Raw genomic sequence first — 17,050 nt, forward strand, 5'->3', positions numbered from 1 at the left:
TTTTATCTAGGATTTCTCCTCCAGGACACTAACCCGGTTACCACGTATGCAGTGGCAAAGTTCTGTGCTGCTGAAATGTCCATAAGAAAAAAAATTAGCTGCAGAAGTATAGTTGTCATCTTGTACCAATTATTTGGACATATCTCTAACAATCTTTGGACCCATTGTATTTACTCCTATACTTAACGGCTTTGCACCCAGGTAAACCAGGGAATGACCCGAACAATCTGAGAACATGTATGTTATTTTCCACTTTTAATGTCAATACCTTTTAATTGTATCTTAATGTCAGTACTTTTTAACATATTGTAAAAAGTAATGTGTATTGCTGGTCTTTGACCGTATTAAAGATTTACTTACTGTCTGAAATGGTATATGGGATTTTAAAAAAATTACTATCGGTTCTGTGGGCGTGGCATGGCTTGGTGGACGTGGCTTGGTGGGCATGGCAGGGGACAGTTACTGCAAAATCCCCATTTTCTCCCGATCAGTTGGAACTCGGGAGGCAGAGAATAAATGGGGGGAGGGGCCAGTCAGAGGTGGCATTTACCAGTTCTCTGAACTACTCAAAATTTCCACTACCGGTTCTCCAGAACTGGTCAGAACCTGCTAAATACCAATTCTGGTATAGGATCTCCTGCTTCAGCAGTGGGCTGGACTAGAAGACTGCCAAGGTCCCTTCCAACTCTGTTTTTCTATCATTCCTTTTGGCGCAGATGATCAGCAGTGTCAAGAACCCTAACTGCAACATGCGCTAGCTTCAATTGCACACGCGCCAGCCTCAAACGAACTGAATTTTGGGCTGCCTTAAACATAACCCGGTATCAATTTACAATTTGCACGAAAGCAACTATTTCAATTTGCATTAAAAACAAATATTGTACCTTTCAAAGTCGTACTAATTGCGGCCTTCCTGAATTGAAATATCGCCGAAGATTAAGAGGAAAAATTAAGGGGGAAAAAAGGTTGAAAGAATTGTTACCTGCCAAGAACACATGAGCAGCCTGCTCCAGTCCTGGTTTTTTCAAATAGCGCCGTTCTACCGCCGTCCTTAAGGGGGCGCCACAAAGTAGCAGCCGAGAACCTGGGAGCTCCGAAGGGGAACCGCAAGCTCCAAGAAGTCTATGGAGAAATAGCAGATAGATGGATTTAGTTTCCTAGTTCCCGTTCTGTCCTAAAAAAAATCATTGCCAACCACTTCAGGATGAAACTACCGCCTCAGTAAAGAATTTAGGCAAGAGTCTCAGTTAACTTACTTTTTACATCTGTACACTTTTGCTACTGTAGACCAGTATTGCCCAACTATAGCAACTTCAAGAGGTGTGGACTTCAACTCCCAGAATTCCCCAGGTGGCCTGTTGCTAAGGGAATTCTGGGAATTGAAGTCCACACCTCTTGAAGTTGCTAAGGTTGAGAAACATGGCTCTAGATCCGTGATATCGAACCTAAGGCCCGTGTGCCACAGGTTGCACACAAAGCCATATTTGCTGTATTTCAACTCCAGCGCACATGCCAATGCCGGTCAGCTGATTTTTGCCCTTCCAGAAGGTTGGGGAAGGCTATATTTGCATTTTTTAAATATTGCACTAAATCAGGGATCCTAAAACTAGGTCCCCTGGGATTGATATGTGCAATGGACATTTGTATTGCTGCAGAGAGTCTCCCCCTTCGGGGTCTTTTTTTGCGGGTCGGGGGGGGGAAGAAATTCTGACTCAGGAGCTGCTTCAGCCTCCTGGTGTGGGGCTTTGGGTGAAGGCTGGAGGGAAGCGCCACTGGTGGCGAAGAGCCGGAGGGCCTTGTTCCAGTGGGACTGCATCATGGCCTGGAACTGACTGACCATCTCAGCCCGCTGAGCCTCCAGGCACCAGCACCTGGCCTTGCACTCCTGCAGGTCTTCCCTCTGCTGGGAAAGCCTATGCTTGTAGTCCTCAGTGAGGTGCTTCTACTGAGCCTCCTTCTCGGTCAGATCCAATTTGAACTGTGCTGTTTTGCCAACTCTTTCTCGTGGTGGCTGCTTAGCTCTAGCAACTGCTTCCTTTTGGGACCCTAAGGAGCCCAGGCGGGCAGTCGAGGATTGGCTGGGAGGGGAGGGGCGGGTAGAGGCCGGCGAGACGTGAGTGACATCGAGTTGACCACACCCATTCAGTCACATGACCCATGCCCACCCAGGCAGTCATTAGGTAGATCATATTATTGGTCCGTGGGATTTAAAATTATGAATTTAGTGGTCCCTGAGGTTTGAAAGGTTGGTGACCCCTACTCTAGATATCCTTAAGTGTCTGCCCTCCATATGACATATACTAGATCAGCGCTGCCAAACTCGCGGCCCCTGGGGCAGATCCGTCATGTGCCGATCATGCCCACAACCGGTTTAGCAAAGGGGGGGGGGAAATCTGTGATATGTCACGTGATGACACTGCGACAATGTGAGTCTGACACCCTTGCACTAGATTGAGAGACTACAATTGGGGCTCAAAGTCACCCAGCAAAATCAATGGAAAACGTTATCTAGGGCTACCAAAGTTGAGTTGGAAAACACCAGATGATTAGGAAGGAGCAGCAGTTATAGAGTCTCTGTGTCTCTCTTCTGCCCCCTGTTGGTTGTTTATATTTGTGCAGGCCAGTGACCGCATCCCTAATCTAATTTCCACTTCTTTTATAGGAGCATTTGGCATCCCACACACAAAGACCCCATTTACGTATCTACCACACACACAGCAACTCACACCCTATAGAGCAGGGGTGTCCAAAGTTGGGAACTTTAAGACTTGTGGACTTCAACTCCCAGAATTCCCCAGCCAGCATGGCTGGCTGGGGAATTCTGGGAGTTGAAGTCCACAAGTCTTAAAGTTCCCAACTTTGGACACCCCTGCTATAGAGGAGAATTATCTTTCTTCAGCCAGAACCCTAAAAGTGAGTTCCTCACCCCCTCAGGCTCCGCAGCAGGTCGAAGAAGAGAGCTGTGGGGAAACTGCCAACGTGTCTTCCAGCATGAATGGCTTTTTCCAAGGTTACGGTGGTCCCATTTAATTCCTTCCACATAGCAAGGACAGAATAGATATCCTGTTCCATTAATCCTGCAGGGATCAAAGACAGAAGAGCCTTTCAATGGAGCAAATTAGGGATATTTTGTATTAAAGCACCACCTTAATTATATTTATACATCTCCTTCTTTTCTTCTGTCATTTAGAGAAGGTGACATGAAGACTCTGACAGAATGTACACTGCTCACTCCAGGAGTTCGATTTTGACCAGCTCCAAGTTGACTCAGCCTTCCATTCTTTCCGAGGCCGTGAAAATGAGGACCCAGATTGTTTGGGGGCAATAGGCTGACACAGTAAACCTCTTAGAGGGGGCTGTAAAGCACTGTGAAGCGGTATATAAGTCTAAGTGCTGTTGCTAACTTCAGGAGTCAAGTTCAAATCTTCCACCACAACATGCCTGGAAGGATATATCACATCCAATTTCCCACCCATCAAATATCATATTAATAAAGAATATTTGTACCCCAGGGTTGAAACAAGAGGTTGTTGATACTCTCTGAGCTTGGTGGTTGCTTTTTTTTGCAGACTTTTCATTACCCAACTAGGTAATATTATCAGTGCTAGAACTGCTACTCCCTTCTAGCACTGATGTTAGCAATAACACTTATATTTATATACCGCTGTCAGCGTTCCAAATATCATGCAGAATTAAATCAGAGCTATCCTTAAAGTTCCAATTTAATAAGACAGACATGTTGGCAACAAACTGTGGAAATCCCAAATCTAAAGCTTCCTGGGATTCCACCCAGTTTAAAGTTCATGATCTTTTCCCCACACCCATAAATCCATCACATGGTCCAATCTTCTTCTTCCACGCTGGCATCTCCACCCAGCTGGTTCCGATCAGGTGCAGAAGTGCGGAGACAAAAGATGACCTTGGGCTTCTAGAAAAGAATGACAACAACACATTCCACAATTCTACTCCTTTCTATTTCCCCCTCTCAACTACTACACTAATGAAACAGCACAGTGAAATAATAGAAAGTGTGGCAGGCCAAAGATCCTAAAAGGAACGTAACTATAGGCCTGACAACCGCTTCACAATGCTTTACAGACCCCTCTAAGTAGTTTACAGACTCAGCATCTTGCCCTCAACAATCTGGGTCCTCATTTTACCCACCTCGCAAGGATGGAAGGCTGAGTCAACTTTGAGCTGGTCAGGATCGAACTCCTGGACTGAGCAGTGAGCAGTACTGCATTCTGTCAGAGTTCGTTGCATAAATTCAAATCCAGAAGCACACACAGATAACTGATTCAACTGGATTCATTAACTTCTCTACATACATACATAATATATGAATAAATGTACAATACTAACAGGTGGTTCTTCCAAGTAAACACAAGGCAGGAGAGTTACAGGCAAACACAAGCAGTTAGTTTCATTTCAGCAAACAAGCCTAGACAGACTGCTAGTTTACTTCTCAGAGCAGCAGACTGCTTTAAGTTTCTGTTTCAATTCTCTGCACAGACGCAGATCTGTTTAGGCTCCCATTGGCTGACTTAGTTGCTATGCCTATTCATTGGCTGACCTTGTTTCCATGTCTCTCCCAGTCGTGAATATTTTAACACACTGTGCTTTCATGGCTCAGATGTTACCTAGATGTTACCTAGTTTGAGTAAGGAAACATCTGCAAGAAAACAATGAAGCTCAGGGAGCATGAAGCTCCCTTATTTATCACCACTGGCACCTGCACCTCCTAAGCCAGAGACCCTCTGAATATTCGCACATAAACAACCCCTTGCAACATACCATCCCTGCTGGCCCAGAGAGACACCAGAGTCATAGCAACCAGCTCCAGCCCGTGATCTTGCTCCATGCAACCCAACAAGTGTTGCATCATGAGGGGAAGAGAGATGGGAAGATTCTGGATCCGTTCCGAGAGCTGAGACCAAAAAGATGGATATATTTAAAAAGAAAAAAAGAAAAGAATGATAGATGAAACCTCAGTGATGTGCAGAAGTCTTGTTTTTCCCTTTCTCCCAAGAATTTTTAAGGCAGGAGTGTCAAACTTGATTTCATTGAGGGCTGCATTGGGGTTGACTTGGGGGGGGGGGGGGGCTGGGATGAGAGTGGCCATAGTGGGCGTGGCCAGCTTGATGTCACTCGTGTCGGGGGTACCTTGGTGGCCCGAGGACTCTGCCACTAAAAACGGGCTCCCGAGCTCTGCTTTCGGCCACCACTGCCTCCTGCAACCAGCTCAGGGGGAGCTCTGTTTTCGCTGGCAAAGGCACCATGGGCTGGTCCTTCACTGTTTTGAGGGCGGCCCCACAAGCCAGATCTAAGCACCCCATGGACCTTTGACACCCCTTACCTTCTCGTAGAGGGCAAAAAGCCGCAGGTCCTGGATTAGCAAGCTCAGGTATAAAGGCTGCCGAGAGCCACGTTTGAGAAGCACGAGTCGCATCTGTGGAGAGAAGAGATTAGATCCACCGTGTCTTTCCATTGCTGTCCCCAATCTTCTGCCTCACCCTCTCACCAAACCTGTGTCAAGGACTCCCATAATTCCCAGCTAATAAAACCAGGGAAGATAAGGAAGCCCATAGGTAGCATCTGGAAGGCACCAACCTATAGAAGTAGAAACAAAATTCCTTGTTCTGTTGAGTTTCATCCCACTCTTTATCCCATTCCTTCCGAATAGAATGGGTTACGACTTCGCTAGCCTACAATCTCCTCTCAGGAAGGAGCGGAAATTTGAACCCGGGTCTCCTTAATGCTAGAAGCCCCTGAATTTTGAAGGCTCTGCGTCAAGCGCTCCCATCCCATTTGATTTGCACTGTAGGGACAATATAGGTAGTCCTTGACTTACAACCACAACCGAGCCCAGAATTTATGTGGCTAAGTAAAAAAACGTGTTTTGTCCCACTTAACGACTTTCTTTGCCACATTCGTTAAGCGAATCACTGCAGTTGTTATATTAGCAACACTGTTGTTAAGTGAGTCGGGCTTCTCCATTGATTTTGCTTGTCAGAGCGTTGCAAAAGGTGATCATGTGACACACACACACACACACACGGCCACTGGAACCGTCACAATGTGAATCAGTTGTCAAGCAGCTGACTATAAATCACGTGACCGTGGGGGTGCTGCAACGATCATAAGTGTGAACAATTTAATTTTTCAGTGACGTCGTAACTTCAAACAGTCACTAAGTGAACCGTTGTAAGTCGAGGACTACCTGTATATGCTAGAGGCATGACCGATGGTTGTTTGGGGGTTGTGCTTACTCAGAATGTTCAAGACTGACCATGCGTAGATCTGCAGATTTGCCATTTAGCAATACCATATTTTTTGGAGTATAAGACGCACCTTTTTCCCTCAAAGAAGAGGGTGAAAATATGGGTGCGCCTTATACACTGAATACAGCATTTTTTTGCCTCCCGAAACCCCGCCCCCTTTGCAAAAACGGCCGCGCAGAGCCTTTAGGAGGCTTCCTGAGTGCTCCTGGGGACTGGGGAGGGTAGAAATGAATGGAAAAAGGCTGGTTTTGTGCTTGTTTTTGCCCCCCGCCAAAGCCCCCAAGAGCACTCTATAAACCTAAAAACTATGCATGCCTTTTTTTGGGGGGGGGGGAAATGGGCCATTTTGGGAGGTCTGCAGAGTGCAAAAAGTTTTTTTTACAAATTTGCCTCTTCAAAATCTTGGTACGTCTTATACTCCGAAAAATACGGTATACTGCTTTTACAGCTGTTGTGGCCTGCCAGCTGCCAGCGGAGCTGGTGGCAGACTCGGAGGATGAGGAGGTTGGGGAAGAAGTTGGGCCAGTACTGGAGCCTGGGGGAGGCTCAGGAGGATGCTCTGCACGAGACACAGAAATTGAGCTAGGGCCACCGGAGAGGCAGCTACCTTTGGAGTTAGAGATGAGTGAGGAGGAGGAACAGCTGGGGCCAGTTCCAGATGCATGAATGCGCAGAGCAGATAGGAGAGGTGAACAACGGAGGACAATGAGCCGGCTCGGGAAGCAAAACAAACATGGATGCTGACTGGCCCTTCCCTAGCTAGGGAATAAATAGGAGGAGAAGGGGGTGGTTTGATTGTCGCAGACTACCGTTCGCATTTCTGGAAAGTTTGCTCCTTGTGTGTTTCGTGTGACAAAGACTGTCTTGCCAGAACTGAGGTTTGTCTTTCTCTGATTGAACTAACTTAATTTGCAGCTCACAGCCTTGCATTTATCATAACGCACTTATAAGGACTATTGTTTTAGTTAACTTCTCGTAGGATCCTTGCCTGGACTTTCTGTTGGCGAATGCAGTTGATTCCCAATGTGTAAATAAAGAGGGGGGGGGTTTCTTTGTGGGGAGTCTGTTTCTTGCTTGTATGAAGGCCGGGTTAAAACAACAGCCCTCTCTAAGTAGTTTACAGAGTCAGCATTTTGCCCCCAACAATCAGGTCCTCATTTGTCTGACCTCGGAACAGTGGTGGGATACGACCGGTATGCCCGTTCCAGTATGGTGCTCCAGAGGGCCCACCTGCCCGACCTCCTTACCTGTATTTGAGCCGACCGGGGCTTTTGCGCATGGAGCATATGGCGCCTGCGTGATGCTCCGGCGAGCAGCTGGAGCGTCACGGGTGGTAAGTACGCAAGCGCGCGCTGCACACCTGCATGTAGTGGACGCCGGGCCCCGCCACAGCTTACCGATTGCAACGGGATGCGGAACCCACGATTGCCTCGGAAGGATGGAAGGCTGAGTCAACCTTGAGCCTGGTTTACCTGGTTATTGAAAGGTGACTCCTCCAATTTTTTCCCATGCAGGGCCAAATCTTTGCGGACGATGGCAGCCCGGTCTGGAGGGGCCAAAGGCTCAAGGGGAATGAAGACGGCATCCTGCCGCTGCTTCAGAGATTCAAGCAGCATGGACTCCGCAGAGACGCTGAGAACCAGGCTGACTCGCTGCAGGGTGACACAGAGCCAAGGAAGGATGAGATTCTGGGTCAGTGGTGGCCAACCTTTTTGTCGCCGGCACAAACTACCCTCCACGCATGTGTGCATGACTCTTCCACATGCACCCCATGCATGCACACATGACCCCCTGTATGCATAGCCCCCACGCATGTACGCATGACCCCCCAATATGCATGTGACCCCAAGCATGCGCATGATCCCCACATGCGCCCCACCCAGCACATGTGTGCACAACCCTTCCCAATTCCCCCCTCTTCTCTATGCATGCACGCAGGACGCCCCTGCATGCGTCCTGTGCATATAAGCATGACCCCTGTCCATGCACGCACCCCCACCCACCCCTGCGCATATGTGTGTGTCTCCTGTAAGCACCCCACTTCCCACCCATGTGCAGCAGAGACCTGAAAACCAGCTGGCCAGCAGGGTGCGCATGAGCGGTGGAGCTGAGCTTGCGTCCCGCAGTGAGGCCTCTGCGTGCCAACTGTGGCCCGCATGCCATAGGTTCGCCATGCTCTATGTGTTGCAGGCTAATGGAGCCAAAGCCTGGGAAGGATATGAAAGGAAGCTGCACCTTACCTGGGGCATATTTTCAGGCAACCAGTCGGATACCAGCTCTCCTCCAGCCGTTTGGATCAAGTCAGCCCCGTCGATCAAAAGCACCAGAGACTGGCGCCGTTTCAGCAACTTGGCCACCGCATGGAGAAGGCATTCAAACTGGGTTACAAGCCCTCTGTAAAAGCAACAAGAAATATCCCTCTTTCCTTCTTTGCAAGATCAGGATGACTCCGTGATTCTCAACCTCGACTAGTTGAAGATGCTTGGACTTCAACTTCCAGAACGCTCCAGGCTGCTGTGATTCACACTAACAGGGCAAGCCATTTGGAGTGTAAACTGAGAGCAAACCCCACTCTTTACAAGCACTGATGATGTTACCTAGTTAGGGGAAAGAAAACGTCTGCAAGAAAACAACCAAGTTCAGAGAGCCCCCATTAACCAACTGGCTGGGAATTCTGGGTTTTGTTGTAGTGTGAGGGTGAAGGTTCGTTTGTGGGTTGGGTTCCAAAATCTCATCACCAGGCTAAGTAAACATCTTCAGCGGAGCTTAGGGGAGGTCATTGTTCTCCTGTTTATGAGCCTCAGGTGTACATGTGTCAAGTAAGGGATTTATGATAGGATCTTATGATAGGGTTGCCACAAAGAAAAGGGAGCCAAGCTATTCTCCAAGGCACCTGAGGGCAGAACAAGAAGCAATGGGTGGAAACTAATCAAGGAGAGAAGCAAGTTAGAACTGAGGAGAAATTTCCTGACAGTTAGAACAATTAATCAGTGGAACAGCTTGCCTCCAGAAGTTGTGAATGCCCCAACACTGGAAGTTTTTAAGAATGGTTGGATAACCATTTGACTGAATTTCCTAACAGAACAATTAATCAGTGGAACAACTTGCCTCCAGAAGTTGTGAATGCTCCAACACTGGAAGTCTTTAAGAAGATGTTGGATAGCCATTTGTCTGAAATGGTATAGGGTTTCCTGTCTAGGCAAGGGGTTGGACTAGAAGACCTCCAAGGTCCCTTCCAACCCTGTTATTCTATTCTAAAGTGTTGATGGCAGGTGAATTAAAGATCTTGAATAGTTATCTTGTCAGATGTGAGGTAACATCAGGTGAGGGGCAGTGGTGAAATTGATTTTTTTTTTACCACCGGTTCTCTGGGCGTGGCTTGGTGGGCATGGTGTGGCTTAGTGGGTGTGGCAGGGGAAGGATACTGCAAAATCTTCATTCTCAACCCACTCTGGGGCCAGTCAGAGGTGGCATTTGCCGATTCTCTAAACTACTCAACATTTCGCTACCAGTTCTCCAGAACCTGCTGGATTTCACCCCTGGATGATGGTCACTGGGAGATGAAGTGCTGGTTGGGAGGGGGGAGTTGCATGGATTGGTTGAGGGCCAGTGCTGACTCTGATTGGCTGCATGGTTGCTTTGGATTCTGAGGGGTTCATAGGCTGGTGGTAGGTCAGTGTGTCTGTTGATGGAATTGCTTGTGGAGTGCCAGGCTTTGATAAACTCACGAGCGTGTGGTGGGGTGGTAGTGTGGCCAATGATTTTTGTGTTGCTGCCGTTTGGTGTCGGTGTGGGTAGAGGTTAGGGATTTGGGATCGTGGCGTTTAGATTGCCAGCCCGTCTTTGTGGTTGTTTGTTGTAGTGTCAATTCCAAGTATATTTCTTACTGAATGCAAGATCTCTTGCTAACAAAATAAGTGAATGAAGGCTACATATTGCAAAGACTAAACACACCAGGAACTGCTGTGTTTTGCTAATCACAGAAACTTGGCTTCATTCACTCATTCTGGATGCAGCTGTTGAGCTGGAAGGCTACATAGCTCACTGGCAGGACAGGAATAGTGAATCCGGCAAGAGCAGAGGGGGAAGTTTAAGCTTTTATGTGAACAAAAGCTTGTACCCTGAAGACAGCATTTAATTTCGTTGTACCATGTGCAATGACAATAAAGTAAACTAAACTAACGCTTGGAGGACAGTCTTGAGATGTCCAACATAGCCCTAGTCAAGCCTAGATCTGCAGAATTAGGACTCAACCAACCTGTAACTTCTAGGTGGGGTCGGGGGGTTCTCTAGTAACTTTCTAAGCAAGGCACAGATGTGATCCAGCATGACTTGGGCTTTGGTCTGATTGGGTCCCGCTTTTGTGAAATGGGCTACAACATGATACTTGGGAGGAGGGCCTTCTCCGTGCAGCGGGACCATCTTCCTGAGCTTTTCTGCAAGGGCTGCCTGTGGAGATGGAGAGAAAAGTAGAAAAAACTTCAGTCATGGATTCTAGCCAAGATAAACCTTCCTTCCATAATCCCATCAAACCTGGAATTAAAGCGGCCAACCTCAAATATCAACCCAATCACTATTCCCTCCTGGTTGGAGAATTTTCTCTTCAGGAGCCATTTCAGTCCAGGTTTTAACAAAACACAAGGAGACAAAAGTTCATCTCCCACAGAGGGGAATAAATATGCCTCAAGTTCTCCAACAAAACCCTTTGTGTCTCTTTTTTTGTCCCCAAGTTTTTTTAAAAATAAAAATGTCAAATCAATGCATGAACAGTGTGGCACCTGGGCACCATGCATTCCAATACAAACAAAGCTGATCAGATTGAATATTCAATTCAATCAACTTACCGTATTTTTCAGAGTATAAGACGCACGTGAGTATAAGATGAACCAAGATTTTGAAGAGGCATATTAAAAAAAAAAGTTTTTGCGTTCTGCAGACCTCCCCCCAAAAAACCTTTTTTTCACAAAAATGGGCCTGTTTTTTGTCAAAAACAAGGGCATGCATAGTGTTTAGGAAGCTTGTAGAATGCTCCTGGGGGCTGGGGAGGGGGGGAAACCAGCTGGTTTTTTGCCAAAAAAAGGGCGTGCATAGCCTTTAGGAGGCTTATAGAGTGCTCCTATGGGCTGGGGAGGGGGGGGCAAAAATGAGCAAAAAACGGACCATTTTTGGCTCATTTTTTGCCCTGCCCAGCCCCCGGGAGCACTCTGGAAGCCTCCCAAACGCTATGCATGGCCATTTTTGCAAAGGGGGGGGGGTGTTTCGGGAGGCAAAAATGTTGTATTCAGTGTATAAGACACATCCAGATTTTCACCCTTTGAGCGGAAAAGGTGCATCTTATACTCCGAAAAATACGGTATATAATTCCCATAACAACATACATCTATATTAGGTTACAATCTTTCATTATTCAATTATTCTGTCTATTTCTCATTATTACTTCCATTTTATCAAATAAAAATGTTGTACATTAGTATTCCATTTATTTCTATCACTTAGTCTAGTTTTTAATCATATCACCCTATAAAAAGCTTTCCCCTTCTTTCCTGACTAGCTTTTGGCACACAACAACAAAAAGGTTAGCCATCACTGCTATATACTAAGAGTTCCAAGTTCTCCAGATCTCCCCACTGCTTCAACCTTCCCTTTGTGCTCACCAAAAAAACTGTCTTTCCCTGGCCAGCTTCACCGCTCACAACATAAAGCTTGCCACCGCGCATCTGAGCTGCTGTGGTATTCAGAAGCTTCGTCCGGGCACAAAATCTTCTTTGCTGAGATTCCTGGAAAGATTCTTGCAGAGTGTTTCCTTCTTCTTCCTTTGAGTCTGTTGGGAGTTCAGATTCACCTCCCTAAGTTGAGAGACGAGAGCAATAAAGCTCAGTTTATTTCTGAAAAAAAAATTCTTAACAAGCTCGACCATAGCAGAGTTCAGATTCACCTCCCTAAGCCGAGAGGCGAGAGAAATAAAGCTCAGTTTATTTCTGAATAAACTTTCTTGACAAGCTCAACTACAGCAGAGCTTTGAAAGAGTCTTGATACTTCTCTGAGATTGATTGTTTTCTTGCAGTGATGACGATACAGTGCAGTTCAGTTCAACTGCTTGGAAATTCATTGAATTTGATACTCAATGCGTTTTGATGAGAAAAAATTTGCCCCGGTACTTGTTGTTTGTTTGATACTCAACGTGCAAGCTAGAACATATCGGTGTTCCTTGCCTTATGACCAGCTGTCATTTCCAGCCAAATCAGAGGCTGGCATGTTAGTCACAAGTTAACTATTTTCCTGTGTACATCCCCTTGAAGCCTTAGATTAGCTTCTGTGATCATTTTGTATATTTTTGCCTTTTTTTCCTCATCAATACAGACAAAGCAGTGGTGAAATTCACATTTTTTTACTACCGGTTCTATGGGTATGGCTTGGTGGGTGTGGTGTGGCTTGGTGGGCATGGCAAGGGAAGGATACCGCAAAATCCCCATTCCCACACCACTCTGGGGCCAGCCAAAGGTGGCATTTGCCGGGTCTCTGAACTACTCAAAATTTCCACTACCGGTTCTCTAGAACCTGCTGGATTTCACTCCTGAGACAAAGTGAAGCTTTTATTTTATTTAATCTAAGTATGTATTAACTTGTAGTGATATACAATCCTATCCTATCTCAGGTAGTGGTACACAATCCTATCTTTTTACATATTGTCCCAAAATGTGTACTGCCTTTGGTTTGAGAGTTAAGTCAAATTTATTTACCTTGTTCCTTATGGAAAATTTTGTTTGCTACTCATCGTTTTGGTACTCATCATGCCTCCTGGAACCAATTAATGACAAATACTAAGGTACCACTGTACCCAATTTGGGTAATGAAACATTTGCAAGAAAACAACCAAGTTCAGAGAGCGCCGAGGAACCCTTATTTCAACCCCAAGCTATAAATACAATACAATACAATAGTAGAGTTGGAAGGGACCTTGGAGGTCTTCTAGTCCAACCTCCTGCCTAGGCAGGAAATCCTATACCGTTTCAGACAAATAGCTATCCAACATCTTCTTAAAGACTTCCAGTGTTGGGGCATTCACAACTTCTGGAGGCAAGCTGTTCCACTGATTAATTGTTCTCACTGTCAGGAAATTTCTCCTCAGTTCTAAGTTGCTTCTCTCCTTGATTAGTTTCCACCCATTGCTTCTTGTTCTACCCTCGGGTGCCTTGGAGAATAGTTTGATTCCCTCTTCTCTGTGGCAACACCTGAGATACTGGAACACTGCTATCATGTCTCCCCTAGTCCTTCTTTCTCTTAAGCTAGACATACCCAGTTCCTGAAACCATTCTTCATATGTTTTAGCCTCCAGTCCCCTAATCATCTTTGTTGCTCTTCTCTGCACTCTTTCTAGAGTCTCCACATCTTTTCTATATCGTGGCGACCAGAACTGAATGCAAATATTCCAAGTGTGGCCTTACCAAGGCATTATAAAGTGGTATTAACACTTCACGTGATCTTGATTCTATCCCTCTGTTGATGCAGCCTAGAACTGTGTTGGCTTTTTTGGCAGCTGCTGCACACTGCTGGCTCATATTTAAATGGTTGTCCACTAGGACTCCAAGATCCCTTTCACAGTTACTACTGCTGAGCAAAGTACCCCCTATACTGTACCTGTGCATTCCATTTTTGTTGCCTAAATGTAGATATTTCCCTTTATTGGTAAAAAAAATAGTAGCTACCTCAATGAAGTGGTGCTGGAGGCATTTCCACACATCCTGCAAGACTCTGTGGCCAAAATCTTCAAGGCCTTTTACAAAAGGCTGGCCTTGGGCAACTCCACCCCACTGACAGCCATAGCTACAAAAAAAAAAAGAAGGTCAGGTTAGGGCACATTACAGGTAGTCCTCAACTTGCAACCATTCATTTAATGACTGTTCAAAGTTACAACGGCACTGAAAAAAATGACTTATGACCATTTTTCACACTTACAACCATTGCAACACACTTATAACACTTATGGTCACACAATCAGAATTCAGAGGCTTGGCAACTGGCATGTACTTATGACGGTTGCAGTGTCCAAGGGTCACGTGATCAGCTGGAAGAGCCACGGTGACGCAGTGGTTATAGTGCAGTACTGCAGGCTGCTTCTGCTGATCACTGGCTTCCTGCAGCTTGGCAGATGGAATCTCACCAGGCTGAAGGTTGACTCAGCCTTCCATCCTTCCAAGGTGGGTAAAATGAGCACCCAGATTGTTGGGGGCAATAGGCTGACTCTGTAAACCGCTTAGAGAGGGATGTAAAAGCACCGTGAAGAGGTATATAAGTCTAAGCGCTATTGCTATTTTTGCGACCTTCTGACAAGCAAAGTCAATAAGGAAGACAGATCCACTTAACAACCGTGTCAATAACTTAACAACTGCACTGATCGACTTAACAACTGTGGCAAGAAAAGTCATAACATGGGACAAAACTCCCTTCACTGTTTCACCTAACAACAGAAATGTTGGGCTCGGTTGTGGTCGTTAATTCGAGGACCACCTATATGTTCTCCCTCTTACTCTGCAGCTATCCCAGTTGTACATACACAATTGTCACTTCCCTTACCTGCTAAAGGCAGCCAAGCTCCCATGTTTCCTGAGATGGTCCTTCAAATCAGTCATGCGTTGGGCAGCTTCTTCTGATTCAGCTCCAAAATCTTTCTTCCACGCTTCTGGTACGGAGCTGGAGAGAGCGAGAGAGACAGACTGCTCAAAATGTATGATTAAGACAATCCACCTTCTGTGAGAATTGCTGTTGAGGTTAAAAAGCAGCATTTGAAGGTGTGGAAAAGAATGTTCTGACAGGCTTCCTGAGAGCATGCAGCAAACTCCTTGTCCTGACAAAAAACCCTTTTATTAATTTGCTGTGGATTCTGCTAATTCACGTTCAGCAAAGTCTTTCAAGGAAGGATTTACAGTCACAGACCTTCTCTGGCTTGGAGAGCTGCCAGGCTGATATATGCAAAACTCGGCAAGGAGCCTTGGAGAGTCACGAACCAATTAAGCGAACTAATTGTCTCCTGCAAATTCCATTCCCCTTTCGCTCCTCTTTTATGTCTTCTGGGAGGGGCCAATTCATCGTCCACCTGTGTCCTTACTCCAAGTTGATCCCTGTTTTTTAGCTGTTCTCTTCGTCTGGAAACTCTGTGCATGTGCACACTGGGAACAGGCTCCAGCTGTTCATCTCCCTCACTGATGTCTGACTCTGAAGGCAGCTGATAACCGTCAGATGGCTCTGCCCCCCTCTCTGCCTCCAACACAGAGCCCTCATCAGAGCCTTCCCCAGACCCCAGGATTGGCCCATGTCCCTTCCCAACCTCCTCACTGTCTGAATCTGCTGCCCGTTCTGCTGGCCACTGGCGGGCCACAACAAAGAACTGGAGGCAATGGGTAATGTTATCAATCTGATACCACAGTGGTTAGAATGCAGCATTGCAGGCAAAACTCCGCCCATCACCTGGTGTTCGATCCTGACAGGGCTGAAGGTTGATTCAGCTTTCCATTCTTCCGAGGTCTGTAAAATGAGGACCCAGATTGTTGGAGGCAATAAGCTGACTCTGTAAATTGCAGAGAGAGTGCTGTACAGCTCTATAGACTTTATTGTCACTTTAAATGTACACTAATCAGCATACATTAAAATGATATTTTATTGCACAAGGCTCTGAGAGGGTCACCACTTCCAATATATTCTACATAAACATGACAAAAATAAGAAAGAAAGAAAGAAATAAAGAAAGAAAGAAAGAAAGAAAGAAAGAGAGGGAGGGAGGAAGGGAAGGAAGGAAGGAAGGAAAGAAAGAAAGAAAGAAAGAAAGAAAGAAAGAAAGAAAGAAAGAAAGAAAGAAAGGGAGGGAGGGAGGGAGGAAGGGAAGGAAGGAAGGAAAGAAAGAAAGAAAGGGAGGGAGGGAGGGAGGGAGGGAGGAAGGAAAGGAAAGGAAAGGAAAGGAAAGGAAAGGAAAGGAAAGGAAAGGAAAGGAAGGAATGTGTTCCTTCTAGTGCCTACAAATATATCCTTTTTATTAAGTACGTGGAGTAGATTGAAGTAACAATAGCAATAAGATTTATATACACTGTGCCCTAGGGCTTTGTAGTACTTTCCGGGCAGTTTACAAGGTCAGCATATCATCCCCAAAAATCTGTCTCCTCATTTTATTGACCTTGGAAGAATGGAAGGCTGCGTAGCCACATCAGGATCAAACTCCAGGCTGTGGTCACAGCTAGCCTGCAGTGCTGCATTCTAGCCACCAGGGCTTCTAGTAAGTGGAAAGGTGCTCATTGCATCTGCAAATTAGTTGAGAGAAATAATTTACCCAAGAAAGTCAGGCTCTCGTAGATAGAAGAATGCCCTAGATTCTGCTGTGGGGTCATGGCTGCCACTCAGGAATTGAACAGCTTCCAGCTCGGTGATGGAGCGGCCTGATGGGTATGTTTTCACCTGCAGAGAGAATATTTAAAAAGTAGTTTTTATTCTGAGAACTTTCTCAACAGTTGTTTTTTTTCCCCTTTGGTCACATTTAGCTCTAGTTAAACCTTGATTCTCTTAATTTTCTGCCTTTCCTGTCAACACTAATTAAGACGATTAATTAGGCCCACAATGCTATCTTATGTCTAAGTATATTTACCCATGATATAAAACTGTACTATTGTTAGCCTTCTCATCTTCTCTACTACCCCCCTTATTGGTATCATTATTATGATTATTATTACTCTGTTGCTTTGCATGTACACCTGGCCAAATAAAGTGTCCTGTCCTGTCTTGTC

General features: G+C 45.9%; 1 protein-coding gene across 2 annotated transcripts in view; it reads right to left on the reverse strand.

Moving 5' to 3' along the window:
- The window catches only part of TEP1 (telomerase associated protein 1), a 125,155-nt gene that overhangs the window by 52,382 nt on the left and 55,723 nt on the right, over positions 1-17,050 (reverse strand). For both annotated transcript variants that reach the window (XM_081932388.1, XM_081932387.1), the window contains exons 24-34: positions 16,600-16,724; positions 14,856-14,972; positions 13,988-14,105; positions 11,936-12,127; positions 10,540-10,730; positions 8,522-8,675; positions 7,754-7,933; positions 5,357-5,449; positions 4,795-4,927; positions 2,927-3,077; positions 983-1,122 (exon numbers count right to left, since the gene is read on the reverse strand). In XM_081932388.1, coding sequence (XP_081788514.1) covers positions 983-1,122; positions 2,927-3,077; positions 4,795-4,927; positions 5,357-5,449; positions 7,754-7,933; positions 8,522-8,675; positions 10,540-10,730; positions 11,936-12,127; positions 13,988-14,105; positions 14,856-14,972; positions 16,600-16,724 — 1,594 coding nt within the window. The remainder of the gene's footprint in view (positions 1-982; positions 1,123-2,926; positions 3,078-4,794; positions 4,928-5,356; positions 5,450-7,753; positions 7,934-8,521; positions 8,676-10,539; positions 10,731-11,935; positions 12,128-13,987; positions 14,106-14,855; positions 14,973-16,599; positions 16,725-17,050) is intronic.

Source organism: Natrix helvetica, assembly GCF_964273705.1.
Source record: "Natrix helvetica genome assembly, chromosome: Z".
Lineage (NCBI taxonomy): Eukaryota > Metazoa > Chordata > Lepidosauria > Squamata > Natricidae > Natrix > Natrix helvetica.